Source organism: Solanum stenotomum, chromosome 6, assembly GCF_019186545.1.
Source record: "Solanum stenotomum isolate F172 chromosome 6, ASM1918654v1, whole genome shotgun sequence".
Lineage (NCBI taxonomy): Eukaryota > Viridiplantae > Streptophyta > Magnoliopsida > Solanales > Solanaceae > Solanum > Solanum stenotomum.
The window spans coordinates 35577508-35602080 of record NC_064287.1 but is presented as its reverse complement, the minus strand read 5'-3'; the positions used below and the strand labels follow the sequence as shown (position 1 = coordinate 35602080).

The window sequence follows — 24573 nt, the reverse complement described above, 5'->3', positions numbered from 1 at the left end:
ATGGTAGGTGTAGCATAGTTTTGGGTATGAAAAGAAAATGACAAATAAGTAGCAAGAGCAAAGTTGTCCCTAGTACAACACGTGAATCATTACTTGTGCTACATTGCTAGTGGTTGAATTAGGTGTCATAAGAGACATGACAGTACTTACAATAATTAATTCAACCACTACGAAAAATCCTCCTTATTTGCTAAGTTTAAAGTCCAATTCCTTCTTCCTTTAAAAGTCATCAGTGGTAGCAGTCCCAAGCAAAAACAGAATGAGTTACGAGCATGTTCATGAAGATCCCTATCCTCCACCAGGCAAGTTCAATTAATTAACACACTGATTATACTTATACATACCCAATTAGTTTCAATTTTACTAAATTTCGTTTTGTTAAACTTGATTGTTAGGTTATGCTCCACCACCGCCAGGGCCACAAGGATACCCACCTCCAGGACAGCCAGAACCAGTTGGGTACTACGGTGAAGCACCACCACCACCACCACCAGGACCTCCCAGTTATCAGGGATACTTTAATGATCAATATCCGCCTCCTGATCACATCCACCATGACCAGCCTGCTGATCATGATAGCAGTGGTTGTTGTTCCTTTTTAAAGGGCTGGTACGTCTTTCATTCTCTCACTCTCTTCAGTCCTCCATGTGCAACTCAATTTTCAAGATTCTACAATTCATCAGTTGAATTTTTTTTTATTTGTACAGATCCCGGCAATTCCACATCTTTTTTGTAATCATTTCCCCTAAAATAGCGTCAAGTTCCCAAAAATAGATTTTTTCAACAAGTGAGACCAAAGATAAAACAAATGATCTTCTTCCTTTCTCGGTCCACCTGAAATAGGAGTTTTTTCCTAGACACTCGACTTTGTCCAGAAGTGGTTAATCTAAGATTTTAAGGTTGTGGGTGCTCTGAAAGTGGCGGAGTAAAAAAAAAATTAAAAACTCTAGATCATTTGTTCACTGGGTGCTCTATGTTAATTTTATACAAATGTCTCTTAATTTCTACATATATATATATAAGAGACGAGGTTAATGGGTGCTTGAGTGGACTCTATGTGGGTCCGCCCCTGTCGAGAAGCTTACAATTACTTCCCTCTTAACATGTTAAATCAACTGTTGTGATATAATGTGCTATTGAAAATTCTTCTATAGTTCACCAGCAATAATCCAGTAGGTAGCATGAGACAGTAATCTGCTGTGACATTACTTGCATTGACTCTGAATTTAGAGAAGAAAGTTGTGATAGGCTGTGCACTTATGTTTTTGGATGAAATGTGGGATCTTGAGAAATTTGAGGCCGAATAACAATCCTACATTAACATATGTACAATGCATTAACTTCATTACCAACCATTGTCAAGATGGTTCACCCTTTTGCCTGTAAAAGAGAGAGAAAAGAACGTATTGAAAATCTTGGCCAAAATGAATGCAGTTTTCTTTGAACTGGTAAAAAATGAACAATTTTTCTTTTGGTAACTATGCAAAAGAGTTTTAATACAATATCAGAAAGCAGTAAGATGTCTTGAGGAACTTTGATGTGGTGATCATCAAATTTGAAATAAAGGGATGGTACTTTGGAAGAACTAATCATACATCCTATGCGGGAAAACATTCTACTTCATAGTGATGAGTGTTGGATTTTGGTTCATAACAGGGTTTCTGCTTGGTCAACTCTTGATTGTTCGTATCCCATGCCCATGGGCTATTTTACTGAGACAGTGATGGGAGCTTACAACTGCTTTGATTGACTAATTTGCTTATGATGAATAGTCATATTTGGATATAATATGTGGGTTAGGAGTAGCATGGACAATCGTGACTGCAATTAGTATGTGGACTTGAAGGAAATCAATCAAACTTGTGGACCTAAAATGAGGCTCTTAAATACAGAAATAGGTTTCATCAATTACCTGTGGTGTTCTGTTAATTAACTCATCCTTTAGTTTCTGATTTATCGAGTGATAATGTGGTGTAAAAGGTATAAAACGATTTAAGATCTTCTATCCAACTCTTACAGAGGTTTAACATGCTACAATACTCTGAATTCTTTATTATGCCACTACATAAAAAATGATCTTTAGTGGCAATTAATTAACGGCAATAGCTTAATTGCCGCTAAAGATGTATTTTTAGCGGCAATTATCATTCTTTGTATATGTCCCTAAAGTCTTTAGCGGCATTGAATCTAATAACACTTAATTAATGCTGGTAAAAACTTTAGCACTCTCTACTGTCACTAAAAGCTATTTTTATTATAGTGTGTCAAGTAAACAACTTGTCAAAACAAGGGGGGGGGGGGGGGGGGGGNGAGATGAACTTGAGTCGTTTGATAGAACAAAGATCTTATTCAACCTTAAGGGGGTTGCTTCAAGTTAATCTTCCATATATTAGGAAAAAATATTAGTATAATAAACTAATATATATAGGATATAGTGTGCTTCCAGATTGAAGGTGTTCAAGCTAGCAAATTCTAGGAACCTACCTTTTACTTGTCCAGTTGTCCTCCAAATACACATAGCCATCAGCTTGATATGGTGGTTTCATGAGATGCTCTGGTGAATATGACTAGCAAGCTGCACCAAGCAAATTAAAATGTATTGCTTTGTATTCCACTTTTAGTTCACATTTCAAATTTTAGAATCAGTAGTATATATAAATTATAATCCCCAACTATTCCGTCTGTGAATCTGCTCCTTGTTAACATGAGAGACTTTAATCTCTCCTTGTTAACATGAGTGACCTTAGTCTCTCCTTGTTAACATGTGTGACCTTATCTCTCCTTGTTAATGTAACGCCCCAAACCTTGAAGGTGAGACTGGCACCTGGTGCCATACCTGACCGAGTGAACCAACCTGCAACTCTCTTAATCGACAAATAGGGAAATAATAGGAGGATAGAGTTTATCATCTGAACCATAAATTCTTCAGCACACACACATATATCCTCAACTAGACTACTGATATCAACTGAGTATTAGTAGTTGATATCAGTTGTCTCACTAAAAATAGGGAAATAATAGGAGGATAGAGTTTATCATCACCTACCATAAATTCTTCAGCACACACACACATATATCCTCAACTAGACAACTGATATCAACTGAATAACAAAAAACGAAAAACAACAGAATGGATAAAAGGTAGTGAAAAAATTACACAAAAATTAGAAAATATAAAAGAAGAAGACCCTAAAATATAATTAATTATATTCTCTATAGATAAAGTAAAAATAATTCAAGATAAGTTAGAATTAGTATATAATGAAGATCCTTTACAAGGATAGGAAAAACATAAAACAAAAGTAAAAATTGAGTTAATTGATAATAATAGTATAATAATCCAAAAACCATTAAAATATAATTTTAATGATTTAACTGAATTTAAGATACATATAAGTGAATTACTAGAAAAAAGGTATATACAAGAAAGCAATAGCAAGCACACAAGCCCATCATTTATAGTAAATAAACATAGTGAACAAAAAAGAGGAAAAAGTAGAATGGTTATTGATTATAGAAATTTAAATGCAAAAACTAAAATATATAATTACCCAATACCAAATAAAATATTAAAAATAAGATAAATACAAGGATATAATTACTTTAGTAAATTTGACTGCAAATCAGGATTTTACCACTTAAAGTTAGAAGAAGAATCTAAAAAACTTACAGCATTTACAGTACTACAAGGATTTTATGAATGAAATGTATTACCATTTGGATATAAAAACGCACCAGGTAGATATCAACACTTTATGGATAACTACTTTAAACAACTAGAAAATTGTGTAGTATATATTGATGATATATTACTATATTCTAAAACCCAAGATGAACACATAAGATTATTATAAAAATTCATACATATTATAGAATATTCAGGCATAAGCCTAAGTAAAAAGAAAGCAGACATAATGAAAAGCCAAATAGAATTCCTAGGAATACAGATAGATAAAAATGGAATAAAAATGCAAACGCATATAGTACAAAAAATAATTAACTCAAATGAACAACTAGATACAAAAAAGAAATTACAATCATTCTTATGACTAGTAAATCAAGTAAGATAATACATATCAAAATTAGCAGAGAATTTAAAAATCATTACATCAAAAATTAAAGAAAGTTGTAGAATACCAGTTTGATAAAAAAGACCAAACACAAATACAAAAAGTAAAATTATTATCTAAGAACCTACCTAAACTATATTTTTCGGATGAAAACAATATCTTTACTTATATAGTAGAATCAGACGCCAGTGAAAAAAGTTATGGAGGAGTCTTAAAATACAAATATGATAAAGAAAAAGTAGAACATCATTGTAGATATTATTCAGAAACATTTACTAATGCAGAAATAAGATGGAAAATAAATAGGAAAAAATTATACTCAGTGTATAAATGTTTACCATCATTTGAACCATATATTGTATATAATAAATTTATTATAACGACAGATAACACACAAGCAAAATGGTGGCTAATAAGAAAACTACAGGATTCAGTAACTACAAAATAAATGAGAAGATTGGTATTAAATATATGAAATTTTACATTTACTATTGAAGTAATAAAAACTGACAAGAATGTTATTGCAGATGACTTATCAAGACAAAGCTACTCAAACTGAGAAAGAAAATACAATCGAAGAGATACTCAAAGTCATCACTACACTTTGTATCAAAGTGGACAGTATGGACAATGAGATACAAAAGCTAAAGACTAATGAAGATAATCTGAAGTCTAAAGCTAGTACAAGTCAGCAGCATGACTATAAAAATACGGAGCTAAGTCAATCGGAAGACTTTAAAAATCCAAAGCTAAGAGGTGACGTTAGGAAACACCTTAAAACCCATAATGATTGTTTAAATACAATTACATGTACAAGTAAACAAGTTAGTGAAAAACATCATAAGAATGCAAACTTAAACCATCTATTTGAAAAACCATTTACCCCAAGAACGTCAAGAAACACATTGACTTTGGAACCACAAACCTCTACATATGCAGATAGTCTACAGAACGAGAAAAAATTATATAACCATGTTACGAGAACCTATATTGAAAATATATACAAAATCCAAACTTATTTGAACCTTAACCCTAGATCCACTACAACCAAATAATCAAATCAAGACTACCTAACCCAAAAATTACAAGGTTATAACAAGTTAATCGCACAACCAAAAATTAACGTCAATTTAATAAGAACATGTTACAATCATGGACTATTAAATACCGTATATACATACGATGGAGAAGAGATAAGTGGAATACCAGAACTACACAAAGCATTCGTTACATATAAAAGAGTTACCAAAGGAAATTTATTTTATATAAAGTTTTATACAGCACCAACGGAGATATTATATGAAGAGATAAAACCTCCGATTCAAGTTATTAAGATCGGACTAACCAAAGACATGATTATACCTGAAGATATTGGACAACAGGAAGAAATACGAAAAATAGAGATACCAAGTTTTTATGCCAATAAAAGAATAATTGGTATATCAACTATTATACAAGAGTTAGCAAATAATTATTTAAATGAAAATGCTATATGGAGTTACTACTCTAGAGACCAGTTAATGATATATTCAAATTCAAGAGAACTAAGAAAATCAGATATGGATGAAGTCCAGAAATGAATTTTATCATTATTAAAACCAGAAGAAAGACCTACGACAAGAGCACTCAAAGCAGGATTTATTTTGCCAGAACTATTAACCAGATATTGCAAGCTAATTGGACACAAATGCCCTGACCATATATGTTCAAAATGTAATGGAGAAGATAATGTGATTCCAGATGTCCAGCTGGAATGATCAAATAAGATAGAGACGGAAGAAGATAAGAACAAAAAGACAAGAAAAAGAAGCCAAAAATAAAAAGACACATGAAGTAAAATATGCAAAGAAAGTCGTAGATAAAGAGATAAGGCAAAGAAGACATAGGGCCAAAAGCAAATAGTATAAAGTAAATAGTACTATATAAAAAAGTCATGAAGTAGGTGCATTATTGTGCATTATAGGTACATTATTGTAGGATAAGTAGTATAATACATGCATTATTGTGCATTATTATAGTATAGTATGTGCATTATTGTGCATTACTGTAAAATAGTCATAGGATATAAATTTCTTTCTATATAAAGGAATGTACATGTAACATAATAAGGAAACCTTCAATAAAACAAAGCAAACTTTCCAAAAAAGACTTTCTCAAATATTTAAATACTAAATAGATAATGGAGCAACCCTCAGATAGCATGGATAAGCAAGAGGCAAAGGTATATTGATCAACAAATATGTAGAACTAATTTCATATATTCCTGAATATCATATATATGATTGAATAAATTTATGTTAGTTATTATGTATTAGAATTATTTGAATCATGATTTCTAGTTTATTAGCACACTGAAAACATGGAGAAAACTTCTATACTATGTCATCCTAATGTTGAAATCGGAAGGCAAGGAAAGCCGTTTAGGGGATTAAACAAAGTTGAGGCGCTGATAAGAAGGAAGTATCCGCTAAAGTACGATGTTAGTAGTGACAGGAGAACATGATAAACAAATAATCTAGCTCATAATGATCTAATATGAATTTAATCAATTATGAATATAATAGGAAGGAATAATTGAAAATAAAAAACTTGCATAACAACGAACATGACTACATTGATGTATGATGAAATGATAAAAAACTATGAAACTTTAATCTTATATATACTTAAAGGTTTAGAGATAATTGAATTAAAAAGGATCATATGGGAAAAAATATTTAATGATAACGAATCAGAAGATATATTAAACCAACATATATTAAACCAACAATGGTATGAAATAGACCTACATGATTTAGACCTCGAAAGAATAGAATGAAATGATTTAAAAATAAATTCAGATTCAAATGACCTATGAATATTCACAATATTGGACATAAGCTATGAAAAATATAAACTTATTAGAACAATTAATGGAAAATAATTTATATATGTACCTAAGAACCCAAGATATGTTATAACTAGAATATATCATAAATAATATTAAAGAGATATCAAGATTAAGACACCTAGCAAAAGAATATTATAATAAAATCTTTAAAATGGATTCCTCACCTACCAAAAATGGTACACGTACCAAAAATATCATGAATTCCTCACCTACTACACTACCAAAAATATCATGAATCCCTCACCTACCAAAAATAGTATATCACCTACCAATAAGATGAATTTCGCACCAAAAAATAGTATCAGAGTCATGAATGAAAAGAAATATAAGAAGTAACATATAGGTAGAAAATTAAGAAAAATAAGAAGAAAATTAAACAAATTATATCCAGAATATAAACAACTCAATATCACAAAAACTGATAACGACAAATTAGATCAATTAATAGATAATATATCTAAAATAGAATATAAATATATTCAATATTTAAAGATACAATGAATAACGAGAATAATGAATATAGACAAAAATTTACTTAAACAATTATAGCAAAAAGACAAGAATTGAGACATAGGCAAAATAAACTTAACAGTAATATATTTGCAGGAATTTGTAAAAAATCTATAGTAGCACAAAGAAAAACTATTTTATATTTATAAATACAAATAGAAAATTTAGAATATAAACTACAACACAATTTATAAATGAATAAAGAAGAATACGCAATAGATGAAAAAATATATGAAATCTATGATGGATTAAAAATAAAAATAATATTTTCTAATCTAGGAAGAAGATATAAGAAAATAGGTGACAATCTAAGTTTAATGTTAGAAAAAAGAAACGGTAAAACTAGAAGATAGTTTAACTGCTATGATAAGAATAACTAAAGAAAATGAAGAAATAGATAGAAAAACGGAAATTGAAAAAATAAAACAACAGGCAAAAAAGGAAGTACAACAATTAGAAGAAGTAAAAAATACTAAAATAATAGAACTAGAAAAAGAGCTAGCAATGTTGAAAGAAATGTATGAAATGAAACAAAAAGAAAAAGAACAAAAAACAAAATTAGCAAATGAGATAATTAAATTTAAAGAAAAATCGCAATTAGAAGATGAATTAGCAGAAAACAACCAAGATAATCTACCTGAAATAAGAATTGATGAAATAAATGACGATGATCTAGATGTCATATTTGTTGAACAATATACCTTTGCATCTTGTTTATCCATGGTATCTGAGGGTTGCTCCATTATCTATTAAGTATTTAAATATTTGAGAAAGTGTTTTTTGGAAAGCTTGCTTCGTTTTATTGAAGGCTTCGTCATTATGTTACATATACATGTCTTTATATAGAAAGAAATTTCTATCTTATGTTTATTTTACAGTAATGCACAATAATGCACGTATTATACTATAATAATGCACAATAATGCATGTACTATACTACTTACCCTACAATAATGTACCTATAATGCACAATAATGCACCTACTTCATGACTTTTTTACATAGTACTATTTACTTTATGACTTTTTTATATGGTACTATTTACTTTATACTATTTGCTTTTGGCTCTATGTCTTCTTTGCTTATCTCATTATCTACGACTTTCTTTGCACATTTTACTTCATGTATCTTTTTATTTTTGTCTTCTTCTTCTTGTCTTCTTGTTCTTATCTTCTTCCGTCTCTATCTTATTTGATCATTCCAGCTGGACATTTGGAATCACATTATCTTCTCCATTACATTTTGAACATATATGGTCAGGGTATTTGTGTTCAATTAGCTTGCAATATCTGGTTAATAGTTCTGGTGAAATAAATCCTGCTCTGAGTGCTCTTGTCGTAGGTCTTTCTTCTGGTTTTAATAATGATAAAATCTATTTCTGGACTTTATCCATATCTGTTTTCCTTAGTTCTCTTGAATTTGAATATATCATTAACTGGTCTCTAAAGTAGTAACTACATATAACATTTCTGTTTAAATAATTATTTGCTAACTCTTGTATAATAGTTGATATACCAATTATTCTTTTATTGGCATAAAAACTTGGTATCTCTATTTTTCGTATTTCTTCCTATTGTCCAATATCTTCAGGTATAATCACGTCTTTGGTTAGTCCGATCTTAACAACTTGAATCGGAGGTTTTATCTCTTCGTATAATATCTCCGTTGGTGCTGTATAAAACTTTATATAAAATAAATTTCCTTTGGTAACTCTTTTATATGTAACGAATGCTTTGTGTAGTTCTGGTATTCCACTTATCTCTTCTCCATCGTATGTATATACGGTATTTAATAGTCCATGATTGTAACATGTTCTTATTAAATTGACGTTAATTTTTGGTTGTGCGATTAACTTGTTATAACCTTGTAATTTTTGGGTTAGGTAGTCTTGATTTGATTATTTGGTTGTAGTGGATCTAGGGTTAAGGTTCAAATAAGTTTGGATTTTGTATATATTTTCAATATAGGTTCTCGTAACATGGTTATATAATTTTTTCTCGTTCTGTAGACTATCTGCATATGTAGAGGTTTGTGGTTCCAAAGTCAATGTGTTTCTTGACGTTCTTGGGGTAAATGGTTTTTCAAATAGATGGTTTAAGTTTGCATTCTTATGATGTTTTTCACTAACTTGTTTACTTGTACATGTAATTGTATTTAAACAATCATTATGGGTTTTAAGGTGTTTCCTAACGTCACCTCTTAGCTTTGGATTTTTAAAGTCTTCCGATTGACTTAGCTCCGTATTTTTATAGTCATGCTGCTGACTTGTACTAGCTTTAGACTTCAGATTATCTTCATTAGTCTTTAGCTTTTGTATCTCATTGTCCATACTGTCCACTTTGATACAAAGTGTAGTGATGACTTTGAGTATCTCTTCGATTGTATTTTCTTTCTCAGTTTGAGTAGCTTTGTCTTGATAAGTCATCTGCAATAACATTCTTGTCAGTTTTTATTACTTCAATAGTAAATGTAAAATTTCATATATTTAATACCAATCTTCTCATTTATTTTGTAGTTACTGAATCCTGTAGTTTTCTTATTAGCCACCATTTTGCTTGTGTGTTATCTGTCGTTATAATAAATTTATTATATACAATATATGGTTCAAATGATGGTAAACATTTATACACTGAGTATAATTTTTTCCTATTTATTTTCCATCTTATTTCTGCATTAGTAAATGTTTCTGAATAATATCTACAATGATGTTCTACTTTTTCTTTATCATATTTGTATTTTAAGACTCCTCCATAACTTTTTTCACTGGCGTCTGATTCTACTATATAAGTAAAGATATTGTTTTCATCCGAAAAATATAGTTTAGGTAGGTTCTTAGATAATAATTTTACTTTTTGTATTTGTGTTTGGTCTTTTTTATCAAACTGGTATTCTACAACTTTCTTTAATTTTTGATGTAATGATTTTTAAATTCTCTGCTAATTTTGATATGTATTATCTTACTTGATTTACTAGTCATAAGAATGATTGTAATTTCTTTTTTGTATCTAGTTGTTCATTTGAGTTAATTATTTTTTGTACTATATGCGTTTGCATTTTTATTCCATTTTTATCTATCTGTATTCCTAGGAATTCTATTTGGCTTTTCATTATGTTTGCTTTCTTTTTACTTAGACTTATGCCTGAATATTCTATAATATGTATGAATTTTTATAATAATCTTATGTGTTCATCTTGGGTTTTAGAATATAGTAATATATCATCAATATATACTACACAATTTTCTAGTTGTTTAAAGTAGTTCTCCATAAAGTGTTGATATCTACCTGGTGCATTTTTATATTCAAATGATAATACATTTCATTCATAAAATTCTTGTGGTACTGTAAATGCTGTAAGTTTTTTAGATTCTTCTTCTAACTTTAAGTGGTAAAATCCTGATTTGCAGTCAAATTTACTAAAGTAATTATATTCTTGTATTTGTCTTATTTTTAATATTTTATTTGGTATTGGGTAATTATATGTATTAGTTTTTGCATTTAAATTTCTATAATCAATAACCATTCTACTTTTTCCTCTTTTTTGTTCACTATGTTTATTTACTATAAATGATGGGCTTGTATGCTTGTTATTACTTTCTTGTATATACATTTTTTCTAGTAATTCACTTATATGTATCTTAAATTCAGTTAAATCATTAAAATTATATTTTAATGATTTTTGAGTTATTATACTATTATTATTAATTAATTCAATTTTTACTTTTGTTTTATGTTTTTCCTATTCTTGTAAAGGATTTTCATTATATAATAATTCTAACTTATCTTGAATTATTTTTACTTTATCTATAGAGAATATAATTAATTCTATTTTAGGATCTTCCTCTTTTATATTTTCTAATTTTTGTGTAATTTTTTCACTACCTTTTATCCATTTTGTTGTTTTTCGTTTTTTGTTATTCACTCTTTTTGCACCTATTTTTTGTTTACATGGTGTTGTGAACCATCAGTGTTTTTTTTTTTGTTATATGTGAGTATAATTTTTCTAAAAATGGCATTCCTAATATCATATCTTTTGTTGTAAGTTCAAAGTTATACATTTCTTGTATAGTTAATATTTTATCCCATTTTTGTATTTTTATATTTTTTGTCTTATATATGATTATGCTTCCTTCATTGTTAAATCATGTTACTACTATCAGTGTTTTTAATTTTTTCCATTTATCTTCTGGTAAACAATTGTATTTACATATATTAGCTTCTGCTCCTGTAGCTATCATTGATGTATAATATCTGTTGTAATATCCCTCTATTATTATCATTGCAAGTATTTATATTTTCATATTTTTATCATATTAAAGTTCTTTTTATTATTACTCTTTTATTTTCATAATTTATCGTCAACTGTTTGTCTTCTAGATTATATGATTTTACTTGTTCTAATCATTTTATTCTTAAAGTGAAATTTTTATCTCCTTGATATATTTTAAACTTTATTACTATTGGTACTCCTCCAATAATTATTTCTTTTTCTGTAGTTTCTTCGGTATATATTAATGCCTTTGGTAGTTCAGGGTATGATTGTTTAGTAGTTATTATTTCATCTTCTATTACTAATTTTCTTGTAATATAGTTTTCTTCTTGTCCTGTATTTATTAATATTAAGTATTTTCGTTGTTTCATTACTCCCGTTATGTAGTAATGATATGGTTCTATTTTTTCTTCTATTGATTTTTGTGGAGTTTTATCTGTTCTTCTCGAGGTACTCATTTTTGATGATATTTGGGGTATTTCATAATTTTTTTTATATGCTTAATCTTTCTTTTACTATTTCGAAATTTTCTTCTATGTCAATCTCATTATAACTATAGTTATTATTATCTATTGCTGTAACTATTCTTTCAAAAGGATTTTCTATTTTTATTTTATTTATTTTATTTTTTGCTGTTATCTTATGTTTTGTTGTTAGAACATACAAGTTTTTACATCTAGCTGTTAATATCTTACTTCCTGGGGCTAGTTCTATCCCTGATATTTTTCAATATAATACTAGTGATTTATCTATTTTCCTGTCATTTATTGCTACTGAGTAGTTAACACTTATTATGAATTTAAATTTTTGGTATATGAGGTTACCTTTTACTACACTTATTATAATTTTTTCTATGGATTGTATAATTCTATCATTCGCTAAGTATATATTTCTATGGATGTATCTATTCCTTTCCTAAAACATGCTTTTATTAGTATTTTTGTTCCTCCTAAATGTACATATTTAATTGAATTTTTAGCCTTAATATCTTGTATTTCTTTATTTATTATTCGTTTGTTTATTATTGGTATTTTAGCCTTTTCGTTGGTGTATTTGCAATCTATGATATGTTCTCTTTGACTTACTACACAATATTTTTCTTTTTGTCATTTAAACCAGTTTCTTATTGTTGGTATTTCAAATATTTTTTCTGCGCTTAGGTCTAATTCCTTTCCTTTTATTTGTTCAAATATATTATTATCAAATATTATTTTTTGTTCTGCCGATTCTTCGTCTTGATATTTTTCTTTAGTTATTATTTGTATATTTGTTTCAGTCATTTATATAGTATTCATTATCTGATTCTATTATTGAATTATTTTCCATTTCGTTTGTTTTGTTTTCTGATAATTCATATATACTATCTTCACTTTCTAATTCATAATCTACGTACTCTATTTGTGTATATTTTTCATTGTCTACCAGTATTTCTAATATTTGTTTTTTCTTTGGATTTTTAGGTAATTTGCAATTTTTAGTTATGTGTTCTAATTTTTCACAATTATAACAAGTACATTCCGTTAGTTTTTCTTTGGTCTATATGGTCTTTTGGTTTTGTAGTTTTTTACGTAGTAGTTTCTCCTTGGTCTTTTATACTTATATTTTGATCTATATCTTTTATAATTTCTTTTTTTTTTTATTTTTATACTACCTATTCGTACAACCAAATTGGGGTGCTGTTTTATTTTTGCAACATGCTAGGTTTTTTACTAATATCTTTTCCATTTTTATTTCTTTTTTATGATTTTCACACAGTTCTATTAACCATCGTTGTAAGAATTTCATTCTAGCTCCTAAGGTATCTGTTAATCCTGCTTCATTCCAACTTTTTATTACTTTTGAATTAAAAGGTTCTGGTAATTTTGTAAAATATAATTTTTTTATTTTTTACTTTCTTCTGTGTTATATGTTCTTTTATAATAGTATTCTCTAAATGCACATGTATATTCATCTATATAACACATATGACATATTGCTAATTTTGTCATTAGATTCCGATTTATGATTTTTTCTCTATTTTGTTCTTCTAATTCTGTTGTCATACTACTGAATTCATTTCTTATAGCTACTTCGTACTTATATAATATTTTCATAGCTGTAGTAGCTAATTCACCATTAGATTTTTTACTACTTCTCAGAGTTTTTAAACTTTCATCTGATAAATTTTGTAGCCATAATTTAACTGTTCCTATAAGTGTTCTTTCTATATATCCTGATGTTTCTGTTATTCCTATTTTGTTATCTATTAATTGTTTTGATACATATCTCATCCATAATTAGATTGTTTTATTTATATTTGCTACACAGTCTAAATCTAAAAAGTTATGTTGTTCAGTTATTGGTTTGGGTGTTTATTTTTTATTCAATCTTTTATCCCATATAGTTTTTTCTTTATCATATTGTTCATAGTTTGTATTATAATATTTTAAATTTTTTGGGTTTTTAATTTCTGATGTACTAGGTTTTTCATCCATGTCTATGTCTCCTGTATTTACTTCTAAATTCTTTGTATTATCTATGTTTGTTAAAAGTTCCGTATATGTTTCGCTTGCTTCCGAATGTTGTTCATCTAGATCATCGTCATTTATTTCATCAATTCTTATTTCAGGTAGATTATCTTGGTTATTTTCTTCTTTTTCTTCTAATTCATCTTCTAATTGTAATTTTTCTTTAAATTTAATTATTTCATTTGCTAATTTTGTTTTTTGTTCTTTTTCTTTTTGTTTCATTTCATACATTTCTTTTAACATTGCCAGCTCTTTTTCTAGTTCTATTATTGTAGTATTTTTTACTTCTTCTAATTGTTGTACTTCCTTTTTTGCCTGTTGGTTTATTTTTTCAATTTTCGTTTTTCTATCTATTTCTTCATTTTCTTTTGTTATTCTTATCATAGCAGTTAAACTATCTTCTAGTTTTACCGTTTCTTTTTCTAACATTAAACTTAGATTGTCACCTATTTTCTTATATCTTCTTCCTAGATTAGAAAATATTATTTTTATTTTTAATCCGTCATAGTTTTCATATGTTTTTTCATCTATTGCGTATTCTTCTTTATTCATTTATAAATTGTGTTGTAGTTTATATTCTAAGTTTTCTATTTGTATTTGTAGATATAAAATAGTTTTTCTTTGTGCTACTATAGATTTTTTACAAATTCCTGCAAATATATTACTGTTAAGTCTATTTTGCCTATGTCTCAATTCTTGTCTTTTTGCTATAATTATTTCAGTAATTTTTGTCTATATTCATTATTCTCGTTATTCATTGTATTTTTAAATATTGAATATATTTATATTCTATTTTGATATATTATCTATTAATTGATCTAATTTGTCGTTATCAGTTTTTGTGATATTGAGTTGTTTATATTCTGGATATAATTTGTTTAATTTTCTTCTTATTTTTCTTAACTTTCTACCTATATGTTACTTCTTATATTTCTTTTCATTCATGACTCTGATACTATTTTTTGGTGCGGAATTCATCTTATTGGTAGGTGATATACTATTTTTGGTAGGTGAGGGATTCATGATATTTTTGGTAGTGTAGTAGGTGAGGAATTCATGATATTTTTGGTACGTGTACCATTTTTGGTAGGTGGGGAATTCATTTTAAAGATTTTATTATAATATTCTTTTGCTAAGTGTCTTAATCTTGATATCTCTTTAATATTATTTATGATATATTCTAGATATAACATATCTTGAGTTCTTAGGTACATATATAAATTATTTTCCATTAATTGTTCTAATAAGTTTATATTTTTCATAGCTTATGTCCAATATTTTGAATATTCGTAGGTCATTTGAATCTGAATTTATTTTTAAATCATTTCATTCTATTCTTTCGAGGTCTAAATCATGTAGGTCTATTTCATACCATTGTTGGTTTAATATATGTTGGTTTAATATATCTTCTGATTCGTTATCATTAAATATTTTTTCCCATATGATCCTTTTTAATTCAATTATCTCTAAACCTTTAAGTATATATAAGATTAAAGTTTCATAGTTTTTTATCATTTCATCATACATCAATGTAGTCATGTTCGTTGTTATGCAAGTTTTTTATTTTCAATTATTCCTTCCTATTATATTCATAATTGATTAAATTCATATTAGATCATTATGAGCTAGATTATTTGTTTATCATGTTCTCCTGTCACTACTAACATCGTACTTTAGCGGATACTTCCTTCTTATCAGCGCTTCAACTTTGTTTAATCCCCTAAACGGCTTTCCTTGCCTTCCGATTTCAACATTAGGATGACATAGTATAGAAGTTTTCTCCATGTTTTCAGTGTGCTAATAAACTAGAAATCATGATTCAAATAATTCTAATACATAATAACTAACATAAATTTATTCAATCATATATATGATATTCAGGAATATATGAAATTAGTTCTGCATATTTGTTGAACAATATACCTTTTCCTCTTGCGTATCCATGGTATCTGAGGGTTGCTCCATTATCTATTAAATATTTAAATATTTGAGAAAATGTTTTTTGCATACTAGCCCAGCATTTATAGTAAATAAACATAGTGAACAAAAAAGAGGAAAAAGTAGAATGGTTATTGATTATAGAAATTTAAATGCAAAAACTAAAATATATAATTACCCACGAGGATAGTCTGAATCTGCCAATGGGGTCTGTCAACCTATGAACCTGGAGCTGTGGCATGAATCACAGTCCCTGGTAATGGGATGTCAGTACGAAATAATGTAACGAGTATGTAAGGTAGATAACATATCAAGTGAGAATATAATTTCTACTAGGTAGCACAAAACGTAATGACAGTAATAAAGATAGAACCCGAAGATAATCTGTAAGCTGTGTATCATGATTCTCTAGGAGCAGCCCATCACATTCTGCGTAACATCTATAGGTACAATGTATACATGTCTCTTTTCTGCAAATCAGCCTCTATGGCCAGTGAACGAGCCTCTGTGGGCCAGCAAATAAGTCTTTGATGAACTAACAAGTAAGTCTTAACTGACCTGCAAATAGGCCTCGGTGGCTGGAAATAAGTCTCGCTGGATCAGCAAATAAGCCTCGGTGACCAACAAATGAGCCTCTACGGCCAACAAATAAGCCTCTATGGGCTATTGAATGAGAATACTCCCATATATGCCTCTTCTCTAGGTTGAAATCCTATAATTCGTAACAATTCAGAACCTTTACGATGTGAGGATTGTGAATCTATCTAGAAATATGAAGAAATTAGAGAGGGGATAAGCTTACCTTAGTTTCTTGATGCTAGAAGGAGGAAATCTAGAGAGAGAACGAGCTCCTAACTGTTGGAATGAAATAAAATGGGGTTGTAACACCAAGTCTTGTTTATATAACAAAGACCCCACCCATATAGTCCTCGGCCTCACAGGGCTACTGTAACAAACTCAATAATAACCAAGGGAACTTTTGTAGTATTGCAATCACAATTACAAGAAAATAACAACTGGTAAGGAAGAACAATTAAGAAGAAGAAGATAGAGATGAGATACAGAACAAGATAAAAGATGAGAGTAACAGACAACTTCTTCACAATTTGCATAACCCTTCTTTCCAACTCATTTGCCCTTTTTAACAAAGTGTAAATGGGCCTGGATCCCAAACAATCCTTTGTGAAGGCCTGGCCCGATTGCTTTTACTTGGCCCAATATCTATTTGTGTGATATCCTTGTTGGTATCCCTATTGGGCTGGGGCTGATTCATAACAATACTCCCGTCCTCAATAAGAACCTTGTCCTCAAAGTTCAAGTCAAGAGATCTCGCCAACAAAAACATTGGTAATCTAGGTGCAGTTACATTGACTTTAAGACGGACGAAGTGCATTTGATGGCAAACACCTGCAAGTCCTTTGTGAGAAAAATCAAGAGCTTCATACCAAGCTTTGTATATTGTGTCAACACAGTTTACTGCCTGTTGGACATGGTTGTGACAAGAAAAATCTTGTAGTTTCTCTAAATGTCTCCTAGGCCACAATATCCTTAGAATGGACATCATAATGAAGGCTGCTTTGATAACATCCCCGACATGATTTAGTTCAACAACTTTATAATTTGCAAGATGCGCACTCACACTCCAGCTTAGCATAGTAAGAACACGAAATAAAGACAAACTAAGTTGTAGTCCATCTCTGGCATCATTGTAGATCACCACCAAATATTTAAATTTAATAAAATCAATATACTTTCCATCTTGCAGCCCAGAATTTCCCCTCCATGACACATTGTTATGCCTAGGCATTTGTCATTATCCTTCCGCCGCTGCCCAGAAATCCATTTGTTTAAATGGACAATTTAGTTGAACTTCCCACAACATCACCATTAATAACAACAAAAACAAACCAATGAGTTCTTCCAGCAAACCAATTATGGAAAAGTCCATGTAAACAAATCTTCAAGGACCAGTGATGGGCAGAAATAGATAGTACTTCGTGCGCAACACTATGTCTTCCAAAAACTTTCATGGGGCCAGTGATGCCAATTGGGAGCACATTAAAATGAGCATCTAAGTTCTGAAGCCCTATAGTAGAACTAAGTAATGCAATATGATTCTTTCTAACAAGCACTAGGTAGCAACTCTCTGTTTTCCCGTCAAAACTAGTGCTGACATCGGGACGCAAAACTGATGTTTGCTTGAAGTTGTCTGCCAAAACGTCATAGTTTACATAATAATATTCCTCAACGACTAGTTCATATGCGATTTAAGGACATGTGAATGCAATGTAGTTATACATAACACATGACCCATTAGAGAAGTAGCAATGCACACACCATGTTTGTCCCGGATCCCACACTCTACTCATAGAGTTTGAATCTACATTTAAGAAAAACTTGCAAGGACAGCCCAACAATAATAATTCCTCTGCGTTCTCTATAAAATCTGTTAGAGCCATGAACTCAAAACATATTCCTGGATCCCATACACAAAGGTCCATTGCAATCACAGGCATGATTATAATAAATAAATTAGCAGCAGGAACCAATGGAAATTGGCTTGAAATATTTTGATCATTGAACGCCCTGGTGGATTTTCCATTTTCAGTGTCAGGGAGTATTTTAACAGAATGTATTGAACTTGTCGAGATTTTGAGATACAGATTTTCATTACCCACAGATTCCATGAACAAATCAGAAAGATACCAGTTTACGAAGGTCTCCGAATCAGTTTTCAATTTAGGAGAGCCACTAGCAAGAGAGTTAACATCTGCATACCTCATTGACATATCTCGTTCGAGATGTTCATTTGGCCTAACAACTTCTGGACCATCAAAAGGAACTAGGAGTGATACTCGGGATGGGCCTGGATCCCAAGCAATCCTTTGTGAAGGCCTGGCCCGATTGCTTTTACTTGGCCCAATATCTATTTGTGTGATATCCTTGTTGGTATCCCTATTGGGCTGGGGCTGATTCATAACAGCTACCTCCATAGTGAGCAGGGGCCTCGCCCTGAACCTTGATCCACGAGGTTTTTTTCTGCCCCGGCAGTTCGTATTAGTAAACTCACAGCTTTTTACTCTGACATTGGATTGACGAATGGTTTAATTCGTGTGAAACTAGACTCAAAAACCTTAATTGGATAGGTAGTAGGTCGTCTAATTTCTTTTAGATTGGGAGATATGATCGTTCAAAGTAAAGACCATGTACGAGATCATTTGAAATACTCTGCCACCACGAAACCGTTAACTTGCACTTTTGTTTTAAGGCACCCTTTGGCCTCTAACTCTGATTTAACATTGCAAACATCTTCATATAACAATTCCTTCATACCATCACCATTCCCAACCTTATTCTCCCGCATCTCATCGACGGACGACGTAAAGCGTTAGAGTTAGACTTGTAAGCCATCGACATTCTAAGTAGAACACTCCAAACACCCGAGATTTACTGTCAACATGAGTGACCTTAATATTTCCTTAAAGCATTAAATTTCCAAGATAAAAACCTCTAATTTAATAAGATTACCATCAATCCTTGGACTGGTAGTTAGATGGCATACAAGCATGTTGTTAGGTTATAATTACTGCAAACATTTACTCCATTTCTTACATTCATCAACCAGTGAATCTGTGAGTTTTCTCTTGTATACCTTCTTGGATAGCAAATTAATTTTTTAATTAACTAAGCTTTGGTAGTGTTTCTATCTTCTCTATACTCGTCCTCAACTCTTCCCTCCTTCTCGAACCACCCAGGGAAAATAAAGAAAAAGAAAAACCTTCTTGCCAGTATAAAGAGATTAACTAGAAGACAACATGAGAACTGTAAACACAAGGTTAATACATATGGTGTCTGATTGTTTTCTCTGACTAATCATAACTCATATCTATTTTGCAGTTTGGCTACTCTTTGTTGTTGCTGTTTGTTGGAGCAGTGCTGCAGCTGCTTCTAATTGGCTGGATGCCATGAACCTAAATATCAAGAGTGTTATGTCTCAAATATTTGCTGAGTTAATGGAGCTTATTTATTGTAAATTTGGAGGACTCCTTGCTTAGATATATTTTAACATATGTGTGTTGAAGCTGCTTTATTATGTCCTCACTGCAGCTATGATGATATTAATGTGAGGAATCTGTCTGCATCAGTGTGGTAGTACTTTAATATAGAAAGTAATTTCATAGATTGGTAATTGCTGAATTCTATACCAAGTTGCTGGGATTACAAAGTATATTGTACTTCCCCTCGCACATTTGAACGTTTATATATATGTATATGGGAAAAATCTTTTTGGCTAGAAAATTTGGCCAAAATGATATTTTTCCAATGTTATTTTACCTTTTAAAACATTTTTACCCTTTTTAACTTTAATACCTTTTAATTAAAAAATGGAAAAAAGATTGTTTATTTTAAAAATAAAAAAGATATAAACTTTTTAAATTTCTGGCCAAATTTTCTAGTCATTTAGCATTACCCGAACATGTTCATGTGTAGGGAACCTTTCTTACAAGTAGGTTCCAGAAGGTTTAGAAATTATGTTATTTCCTCTCCTTTCTCCAAATTGTTGGTCCAGAAAGATCTTTCGAAAACCTCTAAATCAATAAATCAATAACTTTTTTTTTCATTTCGATTTTGAACAACCCTAACTATAAGCAGATGTCCAATGACATTTAAATTAGGGAAAAGGGTCTGATATACCCCTCAACTTTGTCATTTAGAACTGACATATCTCTCGTTATGAAAGCGACTCATATATACCCCTACTTATATACAAATGACTCACATATACCCTTTCCCTCTAACGGAAATGAAAAAAATAATAATTTTAGTTTCATTTTTTATTATTTTTTTAAAAAAATTATAATCCCATACGGGTATATTTAATCTTCCTCAAACATATTTTTTTTGACTTTTTTTTTTGTTTCAATGACTAATATAGATTTATTATTTTGATGGTTAAATTTATTTATGTTTCGCTAATATTCTTGTAAAACTTATTATAGATGACCAATTTTTTTTCTTCAAATACAAAAATTAAATTACAATATAAACCAAAAAAAATTGTTTTAAACTATAATATAGCCACAAAAAGATAGTTTTAAATGTTTTTCTTTACACTAAGGAATGAAAGAAAAAAATAAAATAAGAATAGGAAACTAAAATAATGAAAATCAAAGAAGTCAAAAAATAATTTATGTATGAAAAATATTGAAATATACCTTGAACTTTGCTAGAAGAATCCTATATACCCCTAAATGATTTTAAAAAAAATTATAAGTCAAAAATATAAGTTTAAAATTATTTTTTTCCCTTCCGTTAAATGAAATTGGGGTTCGGGAATTCTTAAATTTGCTCACTATTTTCGTGCAAGCCTCTAAGGCGGGATTTTCCCGCAAGGGCGGGACCGCTGTAGCGGGGTAAGGACAGTTGTGGCGGGACAACCCGACTTAAGTCGGAAATAAACCACAAAAATATTTTATTCTGCACTTTTTGACTTTGAGAGCTAGGAGACGACCACAGGTGTTTTCTTGACAGTTTTCCACCATTCTTAAGGCTAAAGGTAAGATTTTAACTCCCCAAATCCATTTTTCGAAACATATAACTTAGATTCTTGGGTGATTATTGTTAGGGAAGGGTTTTGGAACTGTTTGGATGGTGGGGAAAAGCCCTAATTTGGATATTGGGATCATGCGGTTGATCTAGGGTTGATAGTGTTGATTTTAATCCAAGTAATTAGACATCGTTTATTGATTCTTGAGTTATATGGATTGTTTGTAGACCAAGAACAAGCGGAAAGAATCCGGAAAGGGAAGAATCAAGTTTCTTAGGGGATTCAAGCTTTGTTCGAGGTAGGTGATGGTTGTGATTTCATGTTGTGTGATATATGTTTGTTCTTGCTTCATTATGATGTATGTATGCATGCGAATGTTGCATTATTGATCACACAAATCGTAAATGACGATAGTTGAATGATTGAATGCCATGAGTCATGACTTGATTGTATGATTATGAGAATGTAATTGTGATTTTGGCTTGTTGAACGGATCGGTTGCCACGTACCGGAATAAATATTGGAACATGTGTCACGATCCGACACGCTAACTTGGAATGTGTACCACATGCCGGTACACTAACAGTTTGGGTGTGGGTTCCATGAGAGGACCATTGACTTGACATAAATGTGTAATTGAGAATTGTGAACTTGATCGTTATTCGTAAATAATATTGATATTGTATATGTTCGGTGTATGCATGTTATTATTAGGCATAATACATGAAGAGGACCTTTAACTTGACATCAATTCACAACTATGACCTTAAACTTTGCTAGTGCACAAATAGGCACTTCAACTATCCAAAAATTTAACAATTAAACACTCTAATCCTACATGGCAAAGTGCGTGAAACACACTTCAATTAGGCGCGTCAGTGGTAAAAATAAAGGCGCCCAACAGTAAAAAAAACGCTTAAATGACACTTGTACCCTTAATGAATCTCTTATATATATATATTTCCCTTTTTTAAATCAAAATCTCACTTTACTCTCTTCTTTCTAATTTCTTCAACAGCTTTTTGCCATTTTCCTCTCTTTCTTCAACAATTTTACCATTGATTCGAAGGATGAAATGTAGGAACTTAGGGTTAGGATTTTGTAGAGAAGAAAGAGGAAAACGTTGTTCTCTGTTCTAAGCATAGGATCATAGTTGTTAATTGATATTTATTTTGTTTTTATTTTCAGTTTTTTAATTGAAAAATTCATGTGTATTTATTTTAATTAGTTGGTAGCCATGTAGAAGCATTTGCATATCACGCACTTTGCCTGGGATATACGAGTGTTTAATAGTTTAAATTTGTGATAGTTAAAGTGCCTACTTGTGCACGGACAAAGTTTAGGGTCATAGTTGTGAATTGATGCCAAGTTAAATGTCCTCTTTATGTATTATGCCTTATTATTATGTTGTAATGGCTTATGTATGTTGCACTTATTGGAAAAGTCATGTGATCCTACCAGTAAACTGTGGCTGTGTATTGATACTGCACTTGCTCTTTCTTTGTTGAGTACAGGGCATCTTCTGGCGGCTATTGGCAGACCTCGCTTAGAAGATCAGTGATCGTCATCGAATTCAAGGGTGAGCCAGTTCTTCCGGGCTGTCATGAGTTCTCTTTTGTTTATGTCCCCATTTCGAACTTAGACTATTGCATTAGGATTTCTTATGTTTAGTTGGGTTGTACCCATTTTCTTAGACTTGTTGAATTTTAGATGTTTTGGTACATTGACTTTCAAGTTCTAGGTATTATTCTGGATTTGTTTTGATTAGACTTTGGTTTGGAGTTTATGGGAACTCCCTGTTTCTTATTCTTAGCATTTAAACATGCTTCTGTAACTTTAAATGCCTTAGTTTTGGTTGAGTTTATTAGTTTGAGTTGTAGTAATGGTTCTCCCACCGGAGGATTAGTGTGGGTGCCATTCACGACGGTCTGGGTCGTTGAAACGACCCCAAAAATGCCCGAAAATGTGCTTCAAAAACACCTATAATTGTAATTTTCATATATCTCAAAATCCGTGCATGATTTCGGAAATTCAACTTCATATTCTTATTCAGGGGGTCAAATTGAGTGGGAAATGGGTCTAACCCGAATTTTAGAGCAACCGTATCAAAATTCGATAATCGCAAAAAATGTGATTTGGAGGGTCAACTTTAAAGGGGCATATCTCTTAGCACACAAGGAACTGGAAGGGCCACTACCTATTAAATTAAAGCCCTTCGAGTTATCTTTCCAATGCAATTGGTTTCACCTCATTTCGAGTTAGGATGAAGGAGTTATGACCATTTTCGTAAAACCTGTCCGGACAGAATTGCAATTTCCAGAGAGCTACGTTACTGTAGCGGCTGGGACGTTTTTCTTTTATAAAAAAGAGGATTGTCCCATACTTAGTTATAATTTGTTCTAGCTCCAAAACACTCAAAACACTCTCTAAGCCCTCTTCAAAATTTCACCAAGATCTTCAACCAAATTCAAACATCTCAAGTTCTAATTCCGGATTCAAGACTCAATCTCAAGCATCAATTCTCCATTCCAATCTTCATCAAGGATTCTCCAAAGTTGAGGTATGTGAGTTGATTGTGGAAACCTTCCTTTCCACAAGTCCAACCATTTATCCTCTATTTTACTTCAAGTTTATGGGTCCTTATGATCATTTATGAACTCTTGAATTATGGAATTACTACTACACATTCTATTATGGTCTATTTTTGCATATTATCATGAAATGGAATTATTATGTGATGTTTATGGTTTTCATGCTTCCATGATCAAATTATGAAGGTTGATATATATATGTATGTTGTTGGTGGGCTGATTTATATGTATTTCGGAATTGGTTGGACTTA

General features: G+C 30.6%; 1 protein-coding gene across 1 annotated transcript; it reads left to right on the top strand.

The window, feature by feature from the left end:
- Nucleotides 1–225: 225 nt before the first annotated feature.
- On the top strand, nt 226–20411 carry LOC125869086 (cysteine-rich and transmembrane domain-containing protein WIH2-like). The gene is made up of 3 exons (XM_049549648.1): nt 226–302; nt 396–609; nt 20081–20411. Exons 1-3 carry the CDS (start codon nt 260–262, stop codon nt 20133–20135), a joined length of 312 nt encoding a protein of 103 aa, XP_049405605.1. The 5' UTR covers nt 226–259; the 3' UTR covers nt 20136–20411.
- Nucleotides 20412–24573: the final 4162 nt, after the last annotated feature.

What these genes read in the sequence shown, in the direction of transcription:
- LOC125869086 (XM_049549648.1), top strand. Translation starts at nt 260, where the DNA reads ATGAGTTACGAGCATGTTCATGAAGATCCCTATCCTCCACCAG. An exon ending in AGATCCCTATCCTCCACCAG is followed by an intron (nt 303 to 395) that starts GCAAGTTCAATT and finishes CTTGATTGTTAG; the next exon opens with GTTATGCTCCACCACCGCCA. An exon ending in TGTTCCTTTTTAAAGGGCTG is followed by an intron (nt 610 to 20,080) that starts GTACGTCTTTCA and finishes TCTATTTTGCAG; the next exon opens with TTTGGCTACTCTTTGTTGTT.